The 25,730-nt window shown below is 46.7% G+C and overlaps 2 protein-coding genes and 1 long non-coding RNA gene across 9 annotated transcripts in view; 1 reads left to right on the top strand and 2 right to left on the bottom strand.

Moving 5' to 3' along the window:
• Nucleotides 1–16,484, bottom strand: part of ZXDC (ZXD family zinc finger C) — a 27,063-nt gene extending 10,579 nt beyond the window's left edge. For all 5 annotated transcript variants that reach the window (XM_053295776.1, XM_053295777.1, XM_053295780.1 and 2 more), the window contains exons 1-5: nt 14,874–16,484; nt 11,677–11,829; nt 7,535–7,613; nt 1,552–1,682; nt 292–462 (exon numbers count right to left, since the gene is read on the bottom strand). In XM_053295776.1, coding sequence (XP_053151751.1) covers nt 292–462; nt 1,552–1,682; nt 7,535–7,613; nt 11,677–11,829; nt 14,874–16,074 — 1,735 coding nt within the window. In that variant the 5' untranslated portion in view covers nt 16,075–16,484. The remainder of the gene's footprint in view (nt 1–291; nt 463–1,551; nt 1,683–7,534; nt 7,614–11,676; nt 11,830–14,873) is intronic.
• Nucleotides 1–25,730, bottom strand: part of UROC1 (urocanate hydratase 1) — a 170,934-nt gene that overhangs the window by 45,439 nt on the left and 99,765 nt on the right. The gene's annotated exons all lie outside the window — the stretch shown is intronic.
• LOC128344846 (uncharacterized) lies at nt 16,245–25,730 on the top strand. 3 transcript variants are annotated; one of them, XR_008316092.1, is made up of 3 exons: nt 16,245–16,377; nt 18,819–18,972; nt 23,015–25,730. It is a non-coding gene; the product is annotated as an uncharacterized LOC128344846 (long non-coding RNA). The 3 variants fall into 3 exon arrangements; XR_008316091.1 differs by having other exon boundaries at nt 22,989–25,730; XR_008316090.1 differs by lacking the exon at nt 23,015–25,730 and having other exon boundaries at nt 18,819–21,859.

Raw genomic sequence — 25,730 nt, 5'->3', positions numbered from 1 at the left:
ACTGTGACCAACTCATGTCATGAATTCGAAGAAAACTGCAAGATATTCACGTCCTCCATTTAAAGGATGCAACATAGCACAGTTGTTGTGTCAGTGCCTTAGGAGACAAGAATTTAAAAATACAACTTCTTTACTTTTGAAAAGCAATACAAAGTTTCAATGCCATACAATAAAACAGGTGATATCTTAAAAACATCAAAAAGTAATTTCAAGAGTAATAAATGTCAGCAAAGATTCACTGCATCGTAGGTGCAATTCAATTATTTATCTTTTACAACCAGCAGATCATACCTGCACTAAAGTTATGTTGCTTGACCATGTGTGTTTTCATACTGTGCTTGGAGGTGAACAATTTGTTACAGCTGGATACAGGGCAACGAGTCTTCAATGAATCCACATCCTGAAGATGTTTTTTAGAGTGAATGTAGAGGCTACTGCGTGCTGAGAATTTTGCACAACAACCTGAAACAAAATATGCAAACCTAAATGCTATTCTTTAATCTATAATCTATGAAATCCCTTAAAGGCTTTTCAGCCAGTGTAAACGAGACAGCATTTGAGCATGGCTTCTATATGTATGGATATATATCTCAGTATTTATATCCCATTTTTACATGCCAAAGGTGCCTATCAAAATCTCTACAGCATGAGACTACTACAAACCAAGACAAGATTATAGTATATGAAAAATTCACTTAGCACAGGAAGTTTGAAAAATCATTAGCAAGCATGCTTTAGGTGACAAAGGTGCAAAAACTGAATTAAAAGATAGAAGCCACAAAACAATACTGAACATTCTTATATGAGGCTGCAAGCAGCTATCACAAACCCTCAATTTTAGATTTCCTCTCCCTTTTCTCAGACCACTAGCTATCCTTTTCTCTCACAATTCCCAAACTATTGCAGCTAAAGAAACTAACAAGCCCTCGCCAATTGGTTTAGTGCCAACTAGTTTGGGAATGGTGATTGTGGATTAGGTGCACAAACTCAACTCACTTTTTGACTTGCCAGTACAGAAGAGCAAGGTATCGAGTGTGCTGGTGCACATAACAGTAGTAAGAACTCTTGAGATGAAGCTGAAAACAAAAGCTGTGAAAACTAACCCAGCTTTTAGAAGAGACAGACTCCTACACTGGCAACAATTTCTAAAATAATTAAGCATTTTGACAGGCCTAATGCCTCATTTCATGAATACCACTCTTGGATGCCTACATGCTGGGGGTGGGCAGTGGGGCTGAACACCCAAAACCTGGGGGGGGGGGCGCACAGTGAAGAAAATTCAGCCCTGCTGCAAATATTCCCCACAAGAATACACTGCATGCTCCCCCCGTTTCTTCTTCTTTTAAAGATTAAACTTTGCAGAAAAAACATGCAAAAGGGCAGAGCTTGCTCCTCTCACGCTTATTGTATATCTACAACATGCCCAGGATTAAGCAGCAATCCAGTTCTGATAAACGGTTCTGCTACCATCACATCTAGTATAGCCCTCAATGCACAACTGTCAATCTAAAGAGGTAAAGACACATACAGTTTCACAAGTATAAATATTACCTTCCACAGGGCACTCAAATGGCTTTGTACCAAGATGAGTTATACTATGGCCTTTCAAGTGCTCTGCTCTTGTGAAGGATTTTCCACAGCCTTCTACAGAGCATGTAAATCTCCTGTCATCTTCATGTTTCCTATAACAAAGATGAAATCCATTTTATGCTCACAGCAAACTCTAAGGGCACAATCTAGAGAAAGGAGCATTGGTCCTCACAATGAAAGTTCCTTCTTCCTGGTGTAACGGAGGTCACCCATCATGGGTTAAAACCCACATGCTCCAGAAGGCAGGATTATGTAAGTGAAGAAAACCTTTAAGAGACTCCTGTGGGCACTTCCCTCCAGTTCAATTGTAAACCTCGAAGCAAACGACAGTATCACATACAGGACAGTAACATCATCAGACATCAACCAAAGAATACAGAAGCAAGAAGACAACATTGCAGAGCAGAACTGGACCCCAAAAGGTAGCCCAAGTGCCAAACCAAGAGCAGACCCGGAAAAAAACTACAGGAGGACATGGTTGACCTCTGTTACACCAGCAAGAAGAAATCTTCACAGTGAGTACCAACTTTCTTCTCTCTGCTGGTGTAGGAGGTCACCTTGCATTGGTGAATACCACAGAACACAACCCTGCGGCCAAATGCCGCCCTAGCAGATGTAGCAACAACCAATTTATAGTGTTTCAAGAACGTGGATGGAGACTTCCACAGCCCTACAAATCTCAGCCAGAGGTGCACTGGTGGAAAACACAGCCAATGTAGCTGCCAATCTTGTGGAATGTGCCGTGACCCTTGAGGGCAGAGGCAAATGTTGCATTTCATACGCTAATAATACACTTTGACCCAGCATCCTATAGTGGCAGTAGACACTCCCTTGCCCATAGTATACTGCAGGAACAAGATGAAGAGCTAGTCAAGTTTGTGGAAAGCTGCAGAATGTGAGATGTAGATACGTAGTGCTCTCCGCACGCCCAGCCTGTGCCATTGCTTTTCCTTTGGATGGCCTGGCCAAGGACAGAAGAATGGCAAATATATATCCTCAGACCTATGCAAAGTGGAATTCACCTTCAGGATGAACAAATGATCAGGCACAAGTCTTACCGTGTCCTTGGAGAACATGCACAGATGGTCCTTAACCAAAAGGGCTTGTAGTTCTAAAACCCATCTTTATTTATTTGTTTGTTTGTTTATTAGATTTATATACCACCCTTCCAAAATGGCTCAGGGCAGTTTACAGCACGGTAAAAACAATTACAAGTTAAAAGTTAAAATCAAACTATAAAAACAGAATAAAACCAATTTAACAATTCAAACACCTAAAAATCCTGGAAATCAGGGCAGCAATTTAAAACAATTTATAAGAAAGGATCCTCAATGAAGTCTCACACGGGGGTTCAAACTAAGATTGGTGAAGAACCCTGAGTACCATGAGTAAACCCTGCATGGGAAAGTGGTGATACATTGGTAGTGACAGATGCGTTACACCCCTAAGAAATTTTTGCAGTAATGGGTGCCTAAGGAACTTCCCTTGTTCCTGAGGAAACATCATCATCATCTGGGACAGGCAGGAGGCTTGCTGTCATAAGGTGCTGGCCTTCAGCCCCATGGCGAGTACCTCCTGGAGGAATGCCAAAAGCTTTTTAAAGTTACAGTTGTGCACTTGCAAGAAGCGGCAAGCTGCCCTTAGAGAAAAGTCCACCATGTAAGCCGATATATAAGACCGGTCAAGGGTTTACGAGAAGCCAGAATGGTGGCGATTACTTCAGGTGACAGACCTTGGTGACTCAGGCCATCCTTCTCAGCCTCAGCTGACTTTAAAGTTCAACTTTAATCATGCCAGGTCTGGGTGAAATATTGGACCTTGAGACAGGAGGTCTGCTCTCTGCACAAGGAACAGTAGGCCTTTCACTGTCATGTCCATGTCCAACAATGAAGGCCTCCTGGGCCAAAAAGAAGCAATTGATAGCAGCTCTGCCCTGGTCATCCTCAATCTTCTGAGGCATCCGGCAAGTAGCAGAACTGGAGGAAAGGTGTAGAGAAGTGAAGGTGGCCATGTCATGGACAAAGCATCCACTGCCTCCACCTCCCGCTCCGGGAAGCGAGAGAAGAGCCTTGACCTTGGTAGTTTCGTGGAGGGTGAGGCGAGCAGGTCCATTGTCAGTTGGCCCAAACATTGCATTATCCAGTGGAATACCTCCAGATGAAGGCTCCATTCTACTGGCTGGATCTCCTGGCAGCTAAACTGATCCACCTACACATTCGTAGTCCCTCGGACGTGGTACGCCACTATCGACTTCAGGTGCGCTTCTGCCTACTGGAATAGCTCTGAAGCTTGATGCTGCAGGGACTGGAATCTTGTCCCCCTGAGAATTTATATTGGCTTTTGTGATTATAATGTCTGTGTGGATCATGACATGCGAGCTCCCAACAATGTCCTGAAAAGCAAGCAGGGCTAGATGCACCACCCTAAGTTCCAGCCAATTTATACTTTGGTGTTGTCTACCTGCCCTGAGCATATAACGACAGTGTGCCCCGCAACCTGACAGGCTCGCGTTCGTGGTCATCCTGATGCAGCTTGGTTTTACGAACAGCTTGCCCCTGGACAAGTTTTCTGGAAGAAGCCACCAACTGAGGGAGTGTCTTAGTGACTCAATTATGGTGATAGACAACTTGCAAGCAATGTCCATCTGGTAGGGAAGCAGGGCCCAGAGGGGAAGCATGGGTCTGAGGTGGAAGTGGGCCCACAGAACCAAGTCTATAGCTACAACCATCAGGCCCAGTAAATGCACTAGTCACAGCAGATCTATTGATTGGCTTCAACATACTTCCTGAGCCAATCCCAGCAGGACTCCCAGGCGATCCAGAGGAAGAAAAAGTCTTTCTCTGGATGTGTTGATGACCACCCCAGGTGAGCAATCTGCTGGGATGGTATAAATAGGCTTTTCTCCCAAATGAGTAAGAACTCATACTCCTCCAGAGCAGATCCAGAACTGCCCAAAGGGACCCAACTTTTTTTGTAACAGAAAACAGTATGACATATACCCCCTTCGGTAGCTGGGTACTGTCTCGATTGCCTCAATTTGAAGTAGATGTTGAATGGCCTGTAGTAGGTCAACATGTTTGCGATGACTGCAAGATCTCGGGGTGGATAGGAATTTTTCTCCTGGATGACGGCAAAGTTCTATTTTGTAACCCTCCAAGACTAGAGAGAAAACCCATTGGTCAGAAGTTGAAAAGTCCCAGGCGTGCCAAAAGTCCATAATAAGGCCTCCCACCTTTAGTGGTTGACCGTCAAAACTGCTACCTAGGCACCTTGGTCTGAGATGGAAAAAGATCTGGGCTGGGGTTGAAACGCCCATCAATCCTGCTTGCGTGATCTATTCCAGGACTGTCTGAAAGCCTCCCTGGGCCCCTGGAAGCCTCTAGGCGCAAAAAGTTCCAGGGCAAAAAGCTGTTCTGATGCCTGTCCACAGATGCACAGGGTTGGGGGATCATTCAGAAGTTCATCTATCCACAAAACACATACCCTAGACACCAGAAAGGCCGTTGTATCTGCCCTTATTGTGATGGACTCTGCCTCATGCGCCCTATGTATAGCAGCCTTCACCCGTTTATCAGTAGGCTCTTTAAGGGTGGAATCCCCATCCTTCAGGACCACCGTTCCACTGAGAAGAGCTGTGACAGGGGCATCATTGAGAGGAACTCTAATAAAGTCCAAAACCTCATCAGAGAAGTTATACAACTTACTAGACACAGGATTAGATTTCTTACTGAGAGCGTAACTGTTGCATTCCTGGTTAAGCACATTCATAAAACCCTCAGGCATGGGAACCTTCACCTTAGGGAGTTCTGCTGTTGGTAGAACCAGAGAACCCTTGTATTGAGTTTCCTGGGTGTCAACACACGAATCCTCCAGCCTTAGCACCAAAATGGCCTGAGATACAAGGGCCTGAAAGTCTTCCTGAAGGAAGAGGCATTGATTGGCGAATGTAGCTGAAGCCTCATCAGAAATCTTCCCCTCCTCTGACTCAGACCTGTCAGGTATAGAGTCTGGACCACTATTCTCTCTATTCCCCCCCCCCATCTGTGTGCAGAATGAGTTTTGTTCTGGGAGGCAGTATCAAGGCAGTGTGTGCACACGTGCATTCAGAGTGAGGCCTTCCTGATTCAACCTGAGTGGGATCTAAAATTAACTGAGCGGACATCAGAAAATGTGTGAGTGCACACACATGCACAAGCCTTATGTCTAATGGTCTGGACATGCCCTAGTAACATCTGGGTCCACAGGTAGCACATATATATCAAGGAGATCCCACCACCCCCAAATATTCAGAAGAATGGCAGGAGGAAGAAAGCCCTTTCTTATTGGCCTTTTTCTTAATAGATTTTAAATGCTTTTTTCCTAGGTTCTGGTGAAAATGATGAGGAGGAGGAACTGCTTACGCACCTATTGTGCTTACGGTAAGCCTTGTGTGCCTTACAGCTCTCCTGCACTGACTGGTGGACCAATTGCCTTATTCATTCCTGCCAGTCAGATGGGCTGCCCGGCCCCGGAGGAGGAGGAGTGGGTCTGTAGAAGGTGGAGGCTTGGATGAGATGAGGGAGTGGTGGTTTCAATTCCCCTGGAGGCAGGAGAGGTCTCACCAACCTGATGTCCTGTGGAGGGTCTCTGGGAGCATGGTCCCCACTGTCTGAATACTTGGTGTCATCTCCACACCATCTGGGGCTCCAGACATAAATGTAGCCAGAGCAGTCTGCATTGGAAGCATGGGATGTTTAAGTGCTGGCCTTGGAAGCTCTGCCATAGTCTGCAACATCGGTGGGCACAGCAGCTCCAGGAAGGAGGGTGAAGAGGCAATCAGGGAGCACTGCCTCACCACTGACAGGATCAGCAGAGGCAGGGAGCACACCTCCTCGAGGCATGGATGCTTGCTCAGTTTGTAGCGCCCGGAGTCCTCCATGGTCAGGCCCTCCTTTTCTTTTATTACATGCTCCTTCTTATGCTGTTTGCTGACAGACTCCGTTGAGTAGAATCGTGCCTGGAGCCATGGCTACCACCATGTACAGTCTTGGCAGTAAGGGAGTGAAGCAGTTTGGGCCTACTGGTGCTCATGGAGCTCCCTCTAGTGGTGGAAGACACAGAAGCCTGCATGCTGGGAGGCTTGAGTTTGGGCAGGAAGAGAACTCTCACCCTCTTCACTCAAAACACTGAAACTTTTGTTCTTCCCTGCTCCGCTGCCACAGACATGAAAATGGAGATGAGGAAGAGAATAGAAATGAGGACAAAAAAGTAATTTTTTTAAAGGTGAGAAAGAGAGGAATTATCAGAGGTAAGAGAACAAACAAGTTGAGATGAGGAACAGAAAGGACAACCAACCCAGAGAGCAAGGTACTCCTATGAAGCCTAAAAGAAATAGGTGCTATCTGGAGCAAAAGCGGGAAATGAACTGGAGGGAACCACCCACAGGGGTCTCTTAAAGGTTCTCCTCATTTACATAATCTTGCCTTCTGGACCATGTGGGTGCGGATAACCCACCATGGGTGACCTATACCAGCACAGAAAGTCAAGTGATATTGGGACTAAGATTAACTATATTTATTTGAACATGACGTATTTACTAGATGGTTCTAAGCATTCAAGCCAACAAGGCTTCAAGAAGTTCCAAAAGGAGAATTTTATATACAATTCACATCTCATCCTCATTTTGCTCATATTGACCTCATCTCCCCCACTGTCGAGTTTAGATTGCAAGCTGCCCAAGGTAAAAACTTGTGTCTTTACCCTGGGCAGAATCCAGACTTAGTCACAACTAAGCCACATTGAAATAAATGAGGTACAACTCAAGTCCCATTAATTTCAATGGGATGTAGTAGTGGTGACTTCGTCTGGTTCTTCCCCTCTATAAGCAGTAATATACACAATAATAGTTGTGCACACACACACACACACACACACACACACACACAATCCAATCAAGAAAATTTACCTTTTGTGTCTTAGTAGCTTGGACATGCTAGTGAAGGACCATCCACAACCTTCAAAATCACAGATAAAAGGTCTTTCACCTGGAAGGAAGAACAAGTTACCCGACTTTATTGCCAAGACGACAATGCAACACATTTGCTCTCCCTATAATCTAGATTTACAGGTGTTGTACCTGGCATGCATGCCAAAGCTGGCACACAATGGGATTGCAGGACATACTGTGGGATACTGCTGCTACAGGGGTTTGTACATATGTGCTGCCTCCCACCTCTATCCAAGCTCCAATGGAGGCATCCAAGCTCCTCCGGAGTTCCTTGGGCAACCAGCAGGAGCAACTTGAAAAAAGCCTGCATTCTTCAGTAACAGGCAGAGGTAGGTGAGGATGCTCTCCCGCCAGGCATTGTGACATGGGCAGGTCATTACTATGCTGTGCAGGGTGTGCGCCAGCAACAAGGCAGGCCACTTTGGCTATGAGGCGCCACCAGCAACAATGTCACCCACGAGTCAGGCCAGTGTCTTGAGGCAGAGGGTGGGTGGCATGTCTCCTAGAGCCTACAGCTTGGAGCCAGAGGTGGCAGTAGAGGAAGGCAGCCCAGGGTGCCACTGTCCAATACACACCTCCATGACAATGGAGGGATGCTGCTGAAGCCACTGAGGGAGCGGCAAGATGCAACATGCTGCCCAAACTCAAACAGCAGCAGTGGCTTCTTTTAGGCACACCAAGAACAGTATTTGAAAATCCTGTCCTCAGCACATCTAGCAGGTAAGGAGGAGGGAGAAGGGGAAAGTGGTGTGCTGGCATTTGCTTCGGTGCATGGCCAGTGCAAGGGGCATGGCCAAGCATTGCCAGTGCTCAAGCCAACGCTGCTTGGCATGCCTCCTCTAAAACATTGCCAACCCTCTGTTTTATGGTATCTATGCTGATTTACCTGTGACTGAGACATTAATTTTTAAGATCCATAAATAAAACAAGTGTGTAAGGCAACTCATTCACCTATTCCCTGCCCCTTTTATCAATTTCACTTCTCAGAATTAGAAGACCATTGATCCTTTAATATGGTAGAGCCCACCAAATACATTGCTTCTGTGGCTCAACTCTGTGGGATCGAAATGCTCGTGACCCTAGAAAAATGGCAGACTATGATGCTTTTTAAAGACACTCCCCATGTACATTTGGAAATGCTGTTTCAGGTTTTCCAAATCCAAGGAAGCCTCCCTACAGTGAGCAATTAAATGCTAAGCCCATCTGTAAGGCACATACTGCTCAGGTAGCAAACAAGTAACACATTCAAATACAACAGAGTAAAAATAAATCAGTCAGGTGGGTGAGTCACACAGAAACACTGTTGATTAGTCCTTACAGCTGCAACTTCTACATGCACATATTTCAGTGGTATTCTTATAATAAAGACTAAGCATCTAAGGACAAGGGGCACTTTTAAATTCAAACAGACTCCTTTTATATGTCAGCTACATGCCAGCTTCAACCAATCAAAAAGGTCAAGTAACAGTAAGGAAGATAGCACATGCCAACACCAGGCAAGAGACTCGGTGGATAGGTGTTTATATACCAGTGCCAGAAGCCTCCGAGCCAAGATGGGTGAGCTGGAGTGTTTAGTTGCTAATGAAAACATAGACAGTGGGCATAACAGAAATCTGGTGGAATGGTGAGAACCAGTGGGACACTGTTATTCCTGGATATAAACTCTACAGAAGGGACAGGGAGGAGAGGATGGGGGAGGAATAGCACTGTATATTAAAGGAGGGATAGAATCCAACAAGCTAGAAAACCTAGGAGGCCTGGAGTCTGCCACATAATCTTTACAGGTGAAAATACTAAATGTGTTATTAGGGACATGTTATCACTCTCTGGATCAAAATGCTGAGAGTGACCTGGAGTTGGAGAAGCAAATCAGAGAGGCATCAAAGAGAGACAGAGCTATAATGGTGGGTGACTTCAGTTATCCTCACATGGACTGGGCAAATCCACATTTAGGTATTGAGAGTGAGTCCAAATTTCTTGACATGCTATATGACTGTGCCTTAGAACAGTTGGTGGCAGAATCAACAAGAGAGGAGGCGACCTTGGACTTAATCTCAAGTGGTGCCCAGGACCTGCTGCGAGATGTCAGAGTTGTAGAACCATTCTGGGAATAGTGACCATAGTGTGATCCAATTCAGAGAGGAGAACTGCCAAGGAAGTCCAACACAGAAGAGGAAACTTCTCAAGAATGAGGGGATTGGTAAAAAGGAAGCTGAAATGGAAAGTCAGGAGGCTCAAATCACTCCAGAAAGCATGGAACCTTTTAAAAATCACAATAACGAAAGCTCAGTTGGAATGTATACGGAGGAAAGGTTCCACCAAGTTCAGGAGGTTGCCAGAGTGGCTAACAAGCAAAGTCAGGGAAGCTATAAAAGGGAAGAAGACATCCTTCAGAAAATGGAAGTGCTGCCCAAAAGAAGAGAACAGAAAGAAACAAACTCTGGCAAAAGAAATGCAAGGAGACAATAAGGGATGCAAAAAGAAAGTTTGAGGAGCATATAGCTAGAAGTGTCAAGGGAGATAACAAATAGTGGCGTGCACGGAACCGCGCCTCTGCGGTCCAGCGCGGGGGGGGGGTGTTCTTTAAGGGCAGAGGGGTGCACTTACCCCTCCCGTCACTTTCCCCCCACCGGCATTTCTCTCTTTTTAACTTTTTGGGGCGGCAGTGTACCTCCCTGCCACACCTGCCCGTTTTCGGCCAGAAGTACCCCGCACTCGTATGCCCGCACATCCAACATGTGTGCGCAACGCGTACATGGTACTTCCAGGTGAAAACAGGGGAAGGTGTGGCAGGGAGGTACACTGCCACCCCAAGAAGTGTTTTTTTTAAAGCAACACCGGCAGGGGGAAAGTGGCGGAGAGGTAAGTGCACCCCGACCTTAAAGAACCACCACCCAGGCGTCAAACCTTCAAACTGTGCCACATTCGAACTGGTTTGGAGGGCTCTGCAATGGTCTCCAGACCGGTTTGTGCACATTCCTAATAACAAAAACTTCATTAAATACATCTGAAGCAGAAAACCTGCCAAAGAGGCAGTTGGACCCTTAGATGATGAGGATGTGAAAGGGATTATGGGGAAGGATAAGGAGATTGCAGAGAAGCTGAATGGGTTCTTTGCTGCTGTGTCCATGGTGGAGGCCACTGGCCATATCCCCACTCCAGAACTGAGCTTCTCAGGCTTGGAGCCTGAAGGACTGGGGCAATTTGAGGTGATAAGAGAGGATGTTCTAAACTGTCTTGAAAACCTAAAAATTAACAAACTTCCAGGGCCAGATGGCATCCACCCAAGAGTTCTGAAGGGACACAAATGTGAAAATGCTGATCTCCTAGCAAAAATATGTAACTTGTCTCTACAATCAAGCTCTGTACAAGAGGACTGGAAAGTAGCTAACATACTCCGATTTTCAAGAAGGGATTCAAGGGGGATCCAGAAAACTACAGGGGCCTGGAGCACCTTCCTTATGAGCCAAGGCTACAACATCTGGGGCTTTTTAGTTTGGAAAAGAGGTGACTACAGGGAGACATGCTAGAGGTGTATAAAATTATGCATGCAGTAGAGACATATAATTTCCCCCCCTCTTTTACAACACTAGAACCTGGGGTCATCCCATGAAGATGAAGGCCGGGAAAGGAAGTACTTTTTTACAGAGTGCATAATTAATCTATAGAATTCTCTACCACGGGAAGTGGTGATGGCCACTAGCTTGGATGGTTTTGTTTTGTTTTGTTTTTAAAATCAAATTTGTATAGCGCCCCAAACGTTCATCTCTGGGCGGTTTACAATAACATAAAACCAGTTTAAAACATATACAAAAACTTAAAAACAATTTAACAATTTTAAAAGGGGCTTAGACAAATTCATGGATGACAGGCCTCTCAATGGATATTAGTCTGGTGGCACCTCCAGCCTCAGAGGCAAGATGCCTCCAAATACCAGTTGCAGAGGAGCAACAAGAGAGAGGGCATGCCCTCACCTCTTGCCTGTGGGCTTCTCAGAGGCATCTGGTGGGCCACTGTGTGAAACAGGATGCTGGACTAGATGGGGCTTGAGCCTGATCCAGCAGGGCTGTTCTTATGTTCTTAATGCTCTCACTTCACACCTGTGTGACTTCTCATGTGGATTTTCAGTCGGCAGGCTTTGTCATACTGCTTGTTACAGCCTGGGAAGGAGCAGGAGAATAGTTCTTGTTCCCTGAAGTGGACTCGGTTATGAGAAAATAATGCACTCACTGTTATGAAGGTCCTCTCACAACCTGGAGAAAGCGGGGGAAACAAAACTATTTTAGGCAACATGTAGAAGCAAACAATGCAACTCGTTTATATGTCAGTTACGTCACTCACATAAAAACTGAAAAAAGTTAGAGATGATAATCACATTCCTGAGAACATTTATAAAGCAACTGTAAGTTTGCAATATATTTTAACTTAAACTTATAATCAGCAGAGCTGTTGCAGCTTCTGTCCTTCAGCGCACCTTAAAATCCATAAAAGCCCCAATCAGTACAGTTTCCTTTTCTTCCCAAGCAACCACAGGACGAGACCTCAACTGTGCATTTTACAAGGGGTTTACTGCTGCTTCTTCTCCAGATCTAAACTTTTAGGGTCTCAACATGATAATGAGTAAGACTTCACCTCAACAGAATCATTTACCTGCATAGACACAATCTGCTAAGGTACCCCTGTTGTATCATTAAAAGCATGGCACATAGATTTTTGGTCTCAACAGCTCATAGAATCTTTATTTCATCTGCAGGTTACCCAAAGTAGCAGATGTTGGAGATACATAATAGGGGGAAGGCCTTCATGTTCTGCTTCTATGCTTCCCCATAGGGCTGTGCATCGGACACTCTGATGCATCTGCCCTCAGCTGTGCAAGATGGCATGAGGATAGGTGGAGTATCCTCATAGGAAAGCACTGGGGAAAGCAACAATTCTCAAATATCTCCACGTACTTTTCCTACTCCACTCTATTTGGTTACTGTAGAAGAGCTTCCCCATACACACCAGAAATGTGAAGAATTGCATGGAGATGGCTTCAGCGCAAGTGGCCATCTTCACATGGCAGCAGAAGGGGAGCAGGGGTGTGCAAGCAGGTTCAAATTTGAACCAGCTCAACGTCAAACTTGCCCAAGTCAAGGATTCTACATCAAGCCGGCCTTGAACTGAACCTGCCCCTGTTTGGCTCAAGCCAAACACCCCCAGCCAGTTTGGGGGTTCTACCTTTAATTTAAAAAAGAAAAAAGAAAAAACACACACACAAAAACCCCTGAAACTTAACATCTCTGGGAGTGCTGCCACAGCTGGGGGGGGGAGGTTGTGTGTCTCATTACCCAGCCATGCATAGGCCCATTGCACATGCACAGCGGCCTCCAAAATGGCTGCTGCAACTACACAGAGGCCCTGAACAGGCAGAAAACTGCACATACCAGGCCATGATGACACCGGGGAATTCTGGTGGGAGGAGAGGGAACCTCCGGAGACCCCACCACAGCCACACACCCAAAAGCAGTAAGTCTCAGTTATTATTTTAAAAACTTTGTTTTTAAGGTTGAACCCCTGAACAAGAACCAGGGGCTGTTAGGGGGTGTTCGAGTGCGCACAAAACCAAACACGCATGGTCCCATTCGGACTTGAACCGAACGTACCGGTTTTGTGCACACCTCTAGAGGGGGGTGCTGCAAATTCATTGGCATCAGAGCATCCAATGCACAGTCCTACTTCCAAAAGGCATATCTGGGTGGCAACTTTTTAAACAGAATGCTGGACTAGATGGAAATTTACTGTTATGTTAATAAGAAGGCCTGGATCACATCCATGTTAAAATCTGTCAACTTCCTAGGGCTTTCCTTTAATCCCAATTTCTCAAAATAATTTTACTCAAGTTGCACGCAACATTTTATTAAAATGCCACTTTCAGAACTGCTTTCTGAAAGTCACTGCAACTAAACGGGAATGAATTCAAATACATCCATCTAGGGCAGGCCTGCTCAATTTAGGCCCCCAGCTGGTTTTGAACAACAACTCCCATAATCCCCTGCCACAATGGCCAATATCCAGGGATTATGGGAATTGTAGTCCAACATCTACAGGAGGGCTGAAGTTGAGCAACTCTGATCTAGGGAGTCAACACAATACAGAGGTAACAATTTCCACCAAACAGTGCTGTGCTTTCCCCAGCACAGTGGGAAAGGGGTCTTTAAGACGAATGGAGACTTGTCAAGTCCCAGCACTGCCTTGGAAGGCACACATATAGTACTAGGACATGTAGTGCTTCCCAGTACTTTCCCCACAGAGCTCTATGGATAAAGTGCTGTGAGGGGTAGCATTTCCCAGCGCTCCATACTTATCTTCTGCAGAAGCACTAGGGCTCGACAAGCTTCATTTTTCTTAAAGGCTGCCCACCACCCAGGAATAGTGCAGCATTGCACTATCATTGCAGAGATCAGCATGGTGGCTCTCACACTGAAGATGTTTTGCCAACTGACCCCCATTCTGAATCCGAAAATAGTGAGGATCATTAGTAGAGTGGATATATAGCACAAGACCTGGAAAAAAAAATTGGGCTCAAGTCTCCACTTAGCCACAAAGTTCACTGGATGGCTAAGTTTGGGCCAACTGTAGGGTACCATGAACTCCTTCAAAAGGGGCAAAACAAAATATATAATTGGCTTTTGACTTGAAAAAAGCTCATAAAGTGAAGGTTACCATTGGCAGTTTCAAGTACTGTAATCTCTTTAAGCAAAACAACATTTCTTCTGTAATATGCATCCAAGAGTGGTTCAAATGGAAGACACATCTCCAGAACACAATTACACTTTCCTTAGTGTAATTTAGTTCTGTCTCTATTACCAATCAGTATACAGGGGCCCTTTCCAAGGAAGAGTCGAGAAAATAAAAGAAAACCATTAGCAGTACTTGTATTAGCAAGCAGAAGCTCAGTTTTACTTAGAACACTAGCAGTAATCTTACAGATATTTCAGGATTTCTTTCTAACAGACCAACACGACGTTCCAAAGTTTTTTTATTCTACAGTTTAACTACAAATGCTAAATGTAAGGTTTGGTTTAAAATTGGCACCTTCCCTTTCTATCCCATTGTAGCAACATGCATTGCCTACGCCCAAAGGTTCTACCGGGGCTTTAAGTACTAGGAGATAAGCGAAGCCTTAAATCAACTTTGCGTGTCGTGTTGCAAAGTAGTCTGGTGCTGGGATCCAGCCAGTGAAGGCGTGTGTAAAGCCTTCTTAGACACGCACCGGGCGTTTGCCAGCGGCCAAGACCCTCAGTGGGCCGGTTACCTGGATATTCGCAACGGTAAGCCTGGTCAGGCTCCAGATGGCTCCGCCGCTGATGCACCCCAAGGCGGGCCGCGCTGGGGAAGCGCTGCCCACACGCCTCGCACTTGTGCGTCGCCTCCTGCTCGTGAGCCCGGCTGTGCGCCCGCAAGTTGTAGATGGTGGTGAAGCGCTTCGTGCAGCCGGGCGCGGAGCAGGCGAAAGGCCGCAGCTTGTCGTGCGAGTGCAGGTGGCGCCGCAGCTTGTAGGCGGTGGCGAAGGCCCAAGGGCAGCCGGGAAACGAGCAGCAGTGGGGACGCGCCGCCCCACCTGAGCCCGCCGCCGCCGCCTCTCCTCTGGCTCCACCACGACGATCCTGCGCTGCAGCCGCCACCGCCGTCCCGCCATGCGCCGACAGCCGATGCAGCCGCAGCAGCTGCTTGCGAGAGAAGGTCTCGGCGCAGCGGGGCTCGGGGCAAGGATAAGCCACCGGAGTCCGAGATGGGCCGCCGCCTGCAGCTGGGGCTGAAGCCTCGACGGCTCGGCTGGGGAGCTGGGGCGGCGGCGGCTGCTGGGGGGGCGGCGGCGTGGAGGCAGCGGGGCCTCCCAGGCTGAGGAGGCCGTTTTCGAAGCGCACCAGCAGGCTCTGGTTGTTGATGGTGAGCGTGCCCGAGAACGACGAGCCGCCAGTGCCGAGGTCCTCCTGCTGCCCGCTCCCCTCTGAGGGGGGCCCCGAAGACGGAGCGCCGCTGCCCCCCTCGCCGCGGCCGCGCAACTTCTCCGGCCCAGGCGGCGGCGATTCCAACGAGGAGCCCCCGGAGGCCCCGCCCCGCACCAAGTTGAGCACCAGCAGCAGAGCCTCGCTGTCCGGCTGCCCACCAGGGCCTCCTCCGGCTCCCGGCGGCGACAGGGCGAAGGTGGTGGCCGCCGAGATGGAGACGCTGGACGCGGCGGCGGGTCCTGGCGGCGGAGGCGGCGGCGGGGGGAGCGGAGGCGGTTCCGGCGGCTTCTTCCCTTCAAGCACCAGCAACACTGGGAATGTGACCTCCAGGCCCGAGGCTCCTGCTGCCGCCGAGTCATGAGACCGAGGAGGTCGGCGAGCGGGCCCTGAGGAGGAGGAGGAGGAGGCGGCCCCGTCACCCACAACGGCGCTGCCGCCATGTTGTTGGGTGCCGGGCTCGGGCCGGGCCGCCTCCACGGCGGCAGGCAGCCCCTGCGTTTCCATCTTGGGGGTCCCTGTAGCAGCAGCTGAAACCGGAGCTGCGGGGCGGAGTCGGCTGGGCGATCGGCGAAACCTGGAGCGCGGATCGTGGAGTTAGAGAGAGGAGGAGAAAGAGAGGAGCCGGGGCTACGCGGTGCAGAGGAAAACGCGGAAGCGGGAATCCCAGGGAAGTGGCAGAAAAGAAATGGCCTTACCGAAGAGGCATCTGGAAAAGGAAAACCTTACAGGACTGGACTCCCGTCCTAAAACGGAAGGCGAGCATGGTGGAAGGAATCTAGGAATCAGACGATAGTGCTGTAATGTGCGGTGCGAATATGTTTACGCGGAAATAAATCCCACTGTGTTCAATGAAACCTACAGTGCTTCTAAGCAAAGATATAGAGAACTCTCATTTTGTTCTGCGGCCATTGTGCTGATTTCAGACTAGAGTAGTCATCTAAATTGCACTGCATTCTCAGTCATCTGAGAATAAGCAGCTTTAATGAATTTGCAGGGACATACTTCTGAGTAAATATCCATAGGACTGCTCTAGTAATTTGTCTTTTGAATATGGTTCTGTTAATAATGGAGACTGCAATGCCAATTTAAATATTTAGGTATTTCTTCAGAGTGCAAGGTTTAGTCTAACTTGCTGCTCAACACTGTGTGGTGGGGACTGGAAAACGTTTCTGTGGAACACGTTTTTATGCAGTTGGGCCTGTGGAGTTTAAGGAGCTGGGTTGTTTCTTAAATAGAAGAGATAAAAAAACAAAATAAAATGAATATAGTTTTCTTTCAGTCGTCATAATCTTAGTCAAAATGTATGTTGGACCTTTCCCATTCTTTGCAAGCACCACATTTCTTCTTTTGCATTTTATCATCCTCCCTTTCTCTCCATCCAATTATAGGCCCATTAGTCTCCTTAGTGTTATTAGTAAGCTCTGTACAAGACATCTCTATTGGAAGCCAAGGGACTGGATGGGCAGGGAATCAATCTTGGTGGAGGAACAGGCTGGGTTTAGGGCAGGTAGATCTACCATGGATAATTGTCTAATTTTGCAACACCTCTATGAGAAGTATCCCAATTCGCTTTATGCTGCTTTCATAGATCTAAGATTTGCCTTTGATTCCTTCTCACGATCTAGATTGTGGGAGAAATTGAGAGCTTCTTCGATAGATCACCGCCTCTTGGCTTTGATCTCTGCTGTACATGAGAACTTAGCCTTGAAGGTGCGCAGCTCTCCCTGGGGCCATTTGTCCTCTGCAATCCCCACTCAGAAAGGGGTACACCAGGGTTGTATACTGGCTCCACTTCTTTTTAATTTTTATATTAATGATTGGTTACTCACTTGGCAGATCTGAATTTTCACCCTCGAAAGTTAGCAGAAGCACATTAACTCATTGTTATATGCTGATGATACTCTTATCCTGGCAAGAACACCTGTGGGCCTTAGACGTGCCCTGGGGGTACTGGCCTCCTATTGTAAAGGAAATCGTCTTGAAATTAATTATGCTAAAACAAAGATCATGGCCCTCGGTAAAAAACCTAAACATCATAATTGGAAAATTGATGACCACCCTATTCAGCAAGTTTCTACCTTCAGTTATTTGGGGGTCTTCTTCCATGCCTCGGGCTCTAGGAAGCCACATGCCACCTATGTGTCCCAGAATGCTCAAAGGAGTGCGTCCGCTATTCTCAGGTTTTTTGGAGTAAGGGGGGCATTTTACACCCTCTGCTATTAAACTTTTTCTTGCCAAATCTCTTGCTCAGCCTGCATATGGTGCACAGCTAGGGCCTTTATCTAGTTTTCAGCAGATGGAAAGAATTCAATCTAAATTTCTTAGAGCTGTACTTTCGACCCCCCATTGTGTCTCTAATGCCAGATTAAGACTGGAGATGGGTCTAGTCAAGGTGGAGGCTAGATATTGGATAGTTATGATTTTTTACTGGATTAAAATCCATCACTCCCGTGGTAGTTTAGTATTTCTCACATTACAATATTCATTTCATGCCTCCTGGGAACGCAGAATACTTACTAAACTGGCAACATTGGGGTTGCTTCCGCTTACCCTGCTCAAAATGGAAGTATCACAAGCCCATGCCTTGGTGAAACAGAAAATATTAGACATGGAGCGGCAGGAAGATTTATCTAAGTCTCCGGGGTTTCTATTGTAACGATACCACAAGGTACCTTGTTGCTCCTTTATCTTATCTGCAACAATTAGACATCCCCAGATATAGGTTGGCTTTCACACAGGCCAGATGTAGATGCTTTCCCTCTGCTGTCCTTGAAGGTCGCTACAGTGGGACTCCTTAAGCGGAGCGTCTATGCCCCTGTGGCGATGGGGAAGTTGAAACAATCGAACATGTTTTGCTTTATTGCTCCTTTTATAGGGACTTACGTTTAGAACTAATATCTCCACTGCTGGCTCGTTTCCCAGGAAATTCACCTAGTCAACAAGTGGCTTTCCTGCTTGAGGACAGCATACCTGCCATTACTCGGAAAGTGGCGGGCTTTTGTGCAGCAGCTCGAAGATTGCGTCAGTTTTTAATTAACAGTTCTAGTGCTGCTCTATAACCTTTCAGTTATAACGTTGTTGATGGGTTAGACTGTTGACTTGTTTTTTTAAATTATTTATATTTTAATTGTATTCCCCCCACCCCTTGTTGTGCTGGTCATAGACCATAATAAACTTTGATTGACTCATCCTCCCTTTCTTTTGCTATTTTCTCTCTCGCTTTAACTCTTTTATATTTCTTTCTCTAGTAAAAAAAAATCTGAATGGGGAGATGCCCAGACAATTGAGCTGAGTAACTGGATGGCTGAGTCTTTTGCTGCACTTCTGTGGACAGGACCCTTTGGGTCTCCTCAATGAGATTCACCCCCACCTTTGCTCAGGAGACAGCAGACTAAAGGACAGGTATAAATGCTGCTCTTTTCCTCTCCACTCATATTGCATTGCCTGCTACTTGTTAAGCTAATCAAGCCACTGCCTTCCTTGTTTTGTGTCTTTTTCCCTGAGAGCTGCTGTCATTCTTACAATTACCAAAGTTGCCAAATACCATGTTTTCACATCATGCCTCTGTTTGTGCAGAAGTAAATGTCATTTCTTTATTTTCAAAAGTGTGCCTCTGCATCTGTTTGCTCCTCTAGGGTACCCTGACTTGTCCTGCCCCTGTGATTCGTTTGCTATTTTACATTTGCAAAGTTTGGTTCTGAGTCATTCCCCTCTGGTTTGGCCTGAAAGTATAGGTGCATAAGTATATAGAATACATGGCTGTGAACAAGCTTGATAATATTATTAACCCATTGTGTGCTTTATAGACTATAAGAAAACCTAGCCTGGTCATTCCATTGTCTGGAGATGGACTTTCCTAGTTACTTTTGCAGGGCGGGGGCAGTCTTCAGTGGGGTAAATGGCAGTTATCCATAGGAAATAATGGAGAGAGCCAGGATTTAATAAATGAGTTAACCCCACTTCTCAGTTTGCAAAGTGGCTAGCAACATAAGTTAATATACAAGTAAGTGTAAAATCAATAAAAACAATAATAAAATATCAAATAAAACAACCATAAGGTGAGAAGCAAAATGAGTAAAAGGGGGGGGGATCACAAACAGTTATCAAGTGTTTAACTGGTTCAGGCATCAGGTTGCAAGTTGGTTCAGGGTCCTTTGTAACTTCCCCTGCCAGAGTGGAAGCTTAGATGCATGTATTCTGCTGAATTCAGGATTTGTCTATATGGGCCATTTTTCAGATCACCACCACTCCCTCCTGCCATCCACATTGTCCCCATTCTTGGCCCATCATTGCACAGAGAAGCCGGAGCAGCGCTGGCGCTCCTGGAGGGACACATTCCTGTGCTGCTTGCTTCTAGAGCTATCCTGGAGCATTAAAAAGGCACAAATTCTATGCAGATGCACCCTCACATGGAAGTTAGTGGGCTGTTTGGGAATCACACAATTTCAGTTGAGAATAACAATTTCTGAAATTTTGCAGACAGAGCTGGACTTCTGTTTCATGTTGAATGTTTAGTTCAGCATTAGCTTTGACTGTTGAAAAGCAGACTAGCTGGATGCCATTAGCAAACTAAGAAAGAACCCATGCAAACAAACAAAAAGAGGGTGCTTACTGGCATACTAGACTGATTAAATTCTATTAAAGTTTTGATTCTTCAAAACACAAGCTTTTATATGGTGTCCCCCAGGGCTCCATCCTGTGTCCAATGCTTTTTAATGTCTACATGAAACTGCAGGGAGAGATCGTCAGGAGATTGGGTGCAGGGTATTACCAGCTTGCTGATGACACCCAAATTTATTTCTCCCATGCCAACATCATCAGAAGGCATAACTTCCCTAAATGCCTGCCTGGAGGCAGTGATGGGTGGGTTGAGGGCAGTGGCATAGCCTCCATTGAGCAAACAGGTTCAAACAACCTGGGCCACCATGCTGCAGGGGCTGCACTTGGCACCCCAGCCACACCCCTGCATCTGATGTCAGATGCAGGGGGCATGGCCACATTAGCAAATGGGGCCACACCCCCTGTTTGGAAGTAAAATTCAACCAGCATCACATTTGCAGTGTGGCTGGGATGGCTTCTCTCTGCTTGCAAAGACAGGGAGAGGTGTTCCTGGTTAGGCTGGGGGCTCCATTTTTGAGAAGTTTCAGCCAGCGCTGGGCTCCCAGCCTGGCCAGGAATGTCTCTCTCTGCCTTCCCAAACAGGGTGATGCCATCCCAGCAATGCCACAAATGCGACGCTGGCCAGATTTTACTTCCAAACAGGGCATGTGGCCCCATTTGCTAACATGGTCATGCCCCCTGTATCTGACGTCAAAACACAGGGGTATGGCTGGGGTGGTAGAGGCTACCAGTGGCAGGCTAGACCAGCCCCCACCACCCTTGCGTCCTCACTATGCCACTGCTTGAGGGATAACAAACAGACTGAATCCAAATAAGACAGAAGTACTTATTGTGTGGGGTCAGAACTCAGTAGACAGAAGGAACAGGTATGCAGTCTGGGAGTACCTCTGGATCCAAACCTGTTCCTGGTGTCTTGGGTTGAGGCAGTGGCCAGAGGTGCTTTCTAACAGCTTCGGTTGATATGCCAGCTGTGTCCATTTCTTGAGATAAATGACCTCAGAACAGAAGTACATCTGCTGGTCACCTCCAGACTTGACTACTGCAATGCGCTCTATGTGGGGCTGCCTTTGTATGTAAGCCAGAAACTGCAATTAGTCCAGAATGTGGCAGCCAGATTGGTCTCTGGGTCATCTCGGAGAGCATATCACTCCTATTTTAAAACATCTACACTGGCTGCCGGTGAGTTTCCAGGTAGAGTATAAGGTTTTGGTTATAATCTATAAAGCCCTAAACAGCTTGGGCCCTGGGTATTTAAGAGAACATCTTCTTTGCTATGAACCACACCGCCCACTGAGATCATCTGGAGAGGTTCGTCTGCAGTTGCCACCAACCCGTCTGGTGGCTACTTGGGGACGGGCCTTCTCCATTGCTGCCTCGAGGCTTTGGAACACACTTCCTGCTGAAATAAGAGCCTCCCCATCTCTTATAACTTTTAAAAGGGCAGTCAAGACGCATTTGTTCACCCAGGCTTTTAATTAGATACTGTTTTAATTGTGTGTTAATTGTGTTTTAATAGTTTTAACTTTAATTTTAATTGTTGAAATGTTTTAATCTTTTATTGACTGTTTTTATTGTCCTGTAAACTGCCCAGAAAACTTGCGTTTGGGGTGGTATACAAATGTATTAAATAAATAAATAAAATCCTCTATAATAAAAGGCTTGGGTGTGCGCCCGTGTCTCTGCGCTTTGAATCCGAGAAAGATACGGCCGCAGAGACACGGCGGCCATGTTGGCTCCCGTCTGGGCGGAGGAGAAGCGGAAAGCGGGGACCGGGGAGGGCAGAGGTGGCAGCAGCAGGACCGGCCCTGCCGCTGAAACAGCCGCGGGGAGAGGAGAGGCGGCGGCGGGTCTGACCCGCCCGCCGAAAAAGGAGGGAGTTCCTTTTGGGTCCCGGGCCTGGACAGCCAGAGGCGGCGGTGGCGGCGGGACCGGCCCAGCCGCGGGGAGAGAAAAGATGGCGGCGGGAGAAGACGGCCTCGGAGGCGGCGGCAGAGCCGCAGCCTCGGAGGGGGCCGAGGGGAGATGGCCGAGGGGAGCAACCCCAGCAGCGCCGCTGACGCCCCCGCTTTGTTGACCTGAAGGGGCTGCGGGAGCAGATGGGTGAGAAGTGGACGGGTGGGCTTCCTGACACGTCCCCCCCACTCGGGCGGAGAAGGCTGCTAGCACCCGTTAATCTAACGGGCTGAAAGATACTAGTAATAAATAAATGGTCCACACATCCTCTGCTTATTTAATTGTATGACATTTGCTTGATTGTAGCATCAGCAGAAATGAGAGATCTTTGCTATAAAATGCAAACAGCAGGTGGTGCTATATCACTTCACAAAACATTGCATAGTACTCAGAAACTAGGTCTACAAAATAGCACTTTTGATCTCCGCTTGCCAATATCATGTTTCCCTGCTCTACCTTAGGTGTCAATCTTTATTGCTCTTTGCCTTGGAATGCATGTTTTCTGGCCTTGTTCAGGGCGAAGTTATAGGCTAGGTCTGCAACGGTAATGTGAAAAATCAAACAACTGTAAACTGTTTATAAGTGGAGTCTGTCATTCCTCACAAACTCTTTAGAAGTTTATTCTAAACATCTTTGTAGTCATTGCTTTAGATGCCTGAGTCTCCTAGTCATATAATGGCATTTGCATCAGAGATATTCAGTGGGTAACATTTAAATAGCATATATCCTGGAGAGTAACTTATAACACCCTTCAATTTTTTCCAGGGTGGGGGGGAGGTATGTTTATTTTGCATTATGAGCACATGTACATTCTCAGCTAGTATGTCACCTCCCATTCTTTACAGCATGTTTCCATCTTCTCTGCTTCCAGTGCTTTCAACAAGAAGCCCCCAATATAATTTAATGATGCTGGGTCAGCTGGGCTGTGTCTAGGGATGCCTGGATGTGATTTCTACTTTCCTCTTAGATTCTCCTCTTTAAAAGGAAACAACAGGTTGCTTACCTGTAACTTTGATCCTTCTAGTGGTCATCTGTGCTCTTACATGAATGGGCGATGCACCTGCACAGACAGAGACCATGTTGGAAGTTTCCAAGCTTCTATCAAGTTTGAGGTTTTTGGTGGGAGCCCTGATGTTATGGGCCATGGGCCGGACCATGTTATGGTTCAGCTGCTTCATCCATTTTGACCCTCAAGTGAACCACTTTGGCTAGAACCACTTTGGCTAGAACCACTTTTTGACCCAATATGAACTCTGGGAATAGTGTGAGCTGGAAACAAACTGCTGACTATGGACCTTGCTGCTAATATCTCTCTGACTGCCTAATTGCCTCTGAGTCATCTGGCTATCCTTTCCTCTTTGATATGTATATTGCCCTGTAGATGTGTATCAGAATGGCCTAGCTGGCTTCCCTAGTGATGGAATCCTCAAAATACATTTCCCTCTCTCCCTCTCCCTTTCCCCTGAATTGCTCAAAGATCACTCTGAAAGGGACCTCCCAGAGGGCTGCTTTGAAGGACACTGTCAATTTGCACTCCAAGGCTAGATTTACAGCACAATGAGACTGAAGCTGTTCTGAGGAGGACCCAAGACCTGGGCTTGGCTGTCTATGAGAACTACCAGTAGTTGCAAGGTACCTGGCGCTTTGACGGCAAGCCCACCAAGGAAGCCTTCTGGTTAGCCAAGGTTAACTGCTTGTGTGTCAGTGCCAGCTGCTCCCAGCCAACACTGACACAGGAGTGCTGTGCATTGTGAGATTTACGGGGGCCGGGATGATGTGAACCGGCCCCCCGAACCTCCACACTGCCTGGGGCAGCAGCAGCTCATCTGGGTGTGCAATCTGTGTGCTCGGACTACTGCAATGAGCTCTATGTGGGGCTGCCTTTGCACCTAGTCTGGAAACTGCAGTTGGTACAGAATGTGGCATTCAGGTTGGTCTTTGGGTCATCTAGGAGAGACCATATAATTCCTGTGTTGAAAGAACTACACTGGCTGCTGGTAAGTTTAAGGGCAAAATACAAGGTGCTGGTTGTAAAGCCCTAAACAGCTTAGGCCATGGATAATTTAAGAGAACATCTTCTTCACCATGAGCCTCACCGATCGTTAAGATAGTCTGGAGAGGTTTGTCTGTGGTTGCTGCCATCTTGTCAGGCGGCTATTTGGGGACGGGCCTTCTCTGTTGCTGCCCCTGGGTTTTGGAATACGCTCCTTGTTGAAATAAGAGCCTCCCTGTCTCTGGCAACTTTTTAAAAGGCACTGAAGACATATTTATTCACCCAGGCTTTTAATTAGATTTCTAGTTTTAATACTTTTAATGTTGGGTTTTAAATGATTTTAATTTTAATGAATTTAATGTTTAAATGACTTTAATTGTTTAAATTATTTTAATTGTAAACCACCCAGAGATGCAGGTTTGGGGTGGTATAGAAATATGCTAATAAAATAAAATAAAATGAGTGGCAGGAACAAGTAGGTGAAGAGACCCGTCCAGCTGAGGGATCACAAAAATGAAGTGCAGCCAAGGCCCAAACAAGAGCATAGTTCGTTGAATGGGGTGGGGTGGGGGATCAAGCAATAAGGACAAGTTGAATCCATGGGGACTATTCACAGCTGCTGCTGCTGCTCCATGCTGCTGGAAGATTGGGCCCAAAGAGGAAGGAAGCAAAGATGGCTGGAGGGGCAGCCAGAAAGGAGGGTGGTAAAAATGGAAGAAGAGGAGAAGCAGCAGAATGGGAAGTGAGCCCCAGCCAGCCTAGTGGTGTGTGTGTGTGGTGTGCGCGCACATTCATGTACACTGCAGGTCACCTGCTCACCACAGGTCATCTGCCATTGTATCTTGCACTGCAATCCTAAGCATGGTTATTCAGAATACAGCCCCATTGGGCTTAAAGGGGTTCACTTTAGTAAGTCAATTGAGGATTCAGCACTGCAGCAGCCTCCATTTCTTTTCTCTTGCAACCCATGGGTGACCTCCATCCAGACAAATCATTTACCAACATATATACATTCCGTTTCAAAGCATTTATTTGTCCACCTTGGAGAGGAGAGCTGGTCTTGTAGCAAGCATGACTTGTCCCCATAACTAAGCAGGGTCTGCCCTGGTTGCATATGAATAGGAGACTAGAAGTGTGAGCACTGTAAGATACTCCCCTCAGGGGATGAAGCCGCTCTGGGAAGAGCAGGATGTTTCAAGTTCCCTCCCTGGCTTCTCCAAGATAGGGCTGAGAGAGATTCCTGCCTGCAACCTTGGAGAAGCCGCTGCCAGTCTGTGAAGACAATACTGAGCTAGATTGACCAATGGTCTGACTCAGTATATGGCAGTTTCCTATGTTACAGTGAATATCAAATTACTTCTCTGAACCCAGAAAAAATATTTACACAGTTGGCTTTGTTGATGGGATTTTTTTAAAAGATTATTGAGATTGTGAGCCCTTTGGGGTTAGGGATCCATCTTATTTATTTATTTCTCTGTGTAAACTGCCCTGAGCCATTTTTGGAAGGGCGGTATAGAAATTGAATGAATGAATGAATGATTTTAATGTAACCAGAGTTATATGAAGAAAATTGGTAATAAACATGTTTACTCTA

The sequence above is a fragment of the Hemicordylus capensis genome, chromosome 2 (assembly GCF_027244095.1).
Source record: "Hemicordylus capensis ecotype Gifberg chromosome 2, rHemCap1.1.pri, whole genome shotgun sequence".
NCBI classification, from domain to species: domain Eukaryota; kingdom Metazoa; phylum Chordata; class Lepidosauria; order Squamata; family Cordylidae; genus Hemicordylus; species Hemicordylus capensis.
The sequence above is the reverse complement of the archived record's forward strand: the minus strand, read 5'-3'. Positions and strand labels throughout refer to the sequence as shown.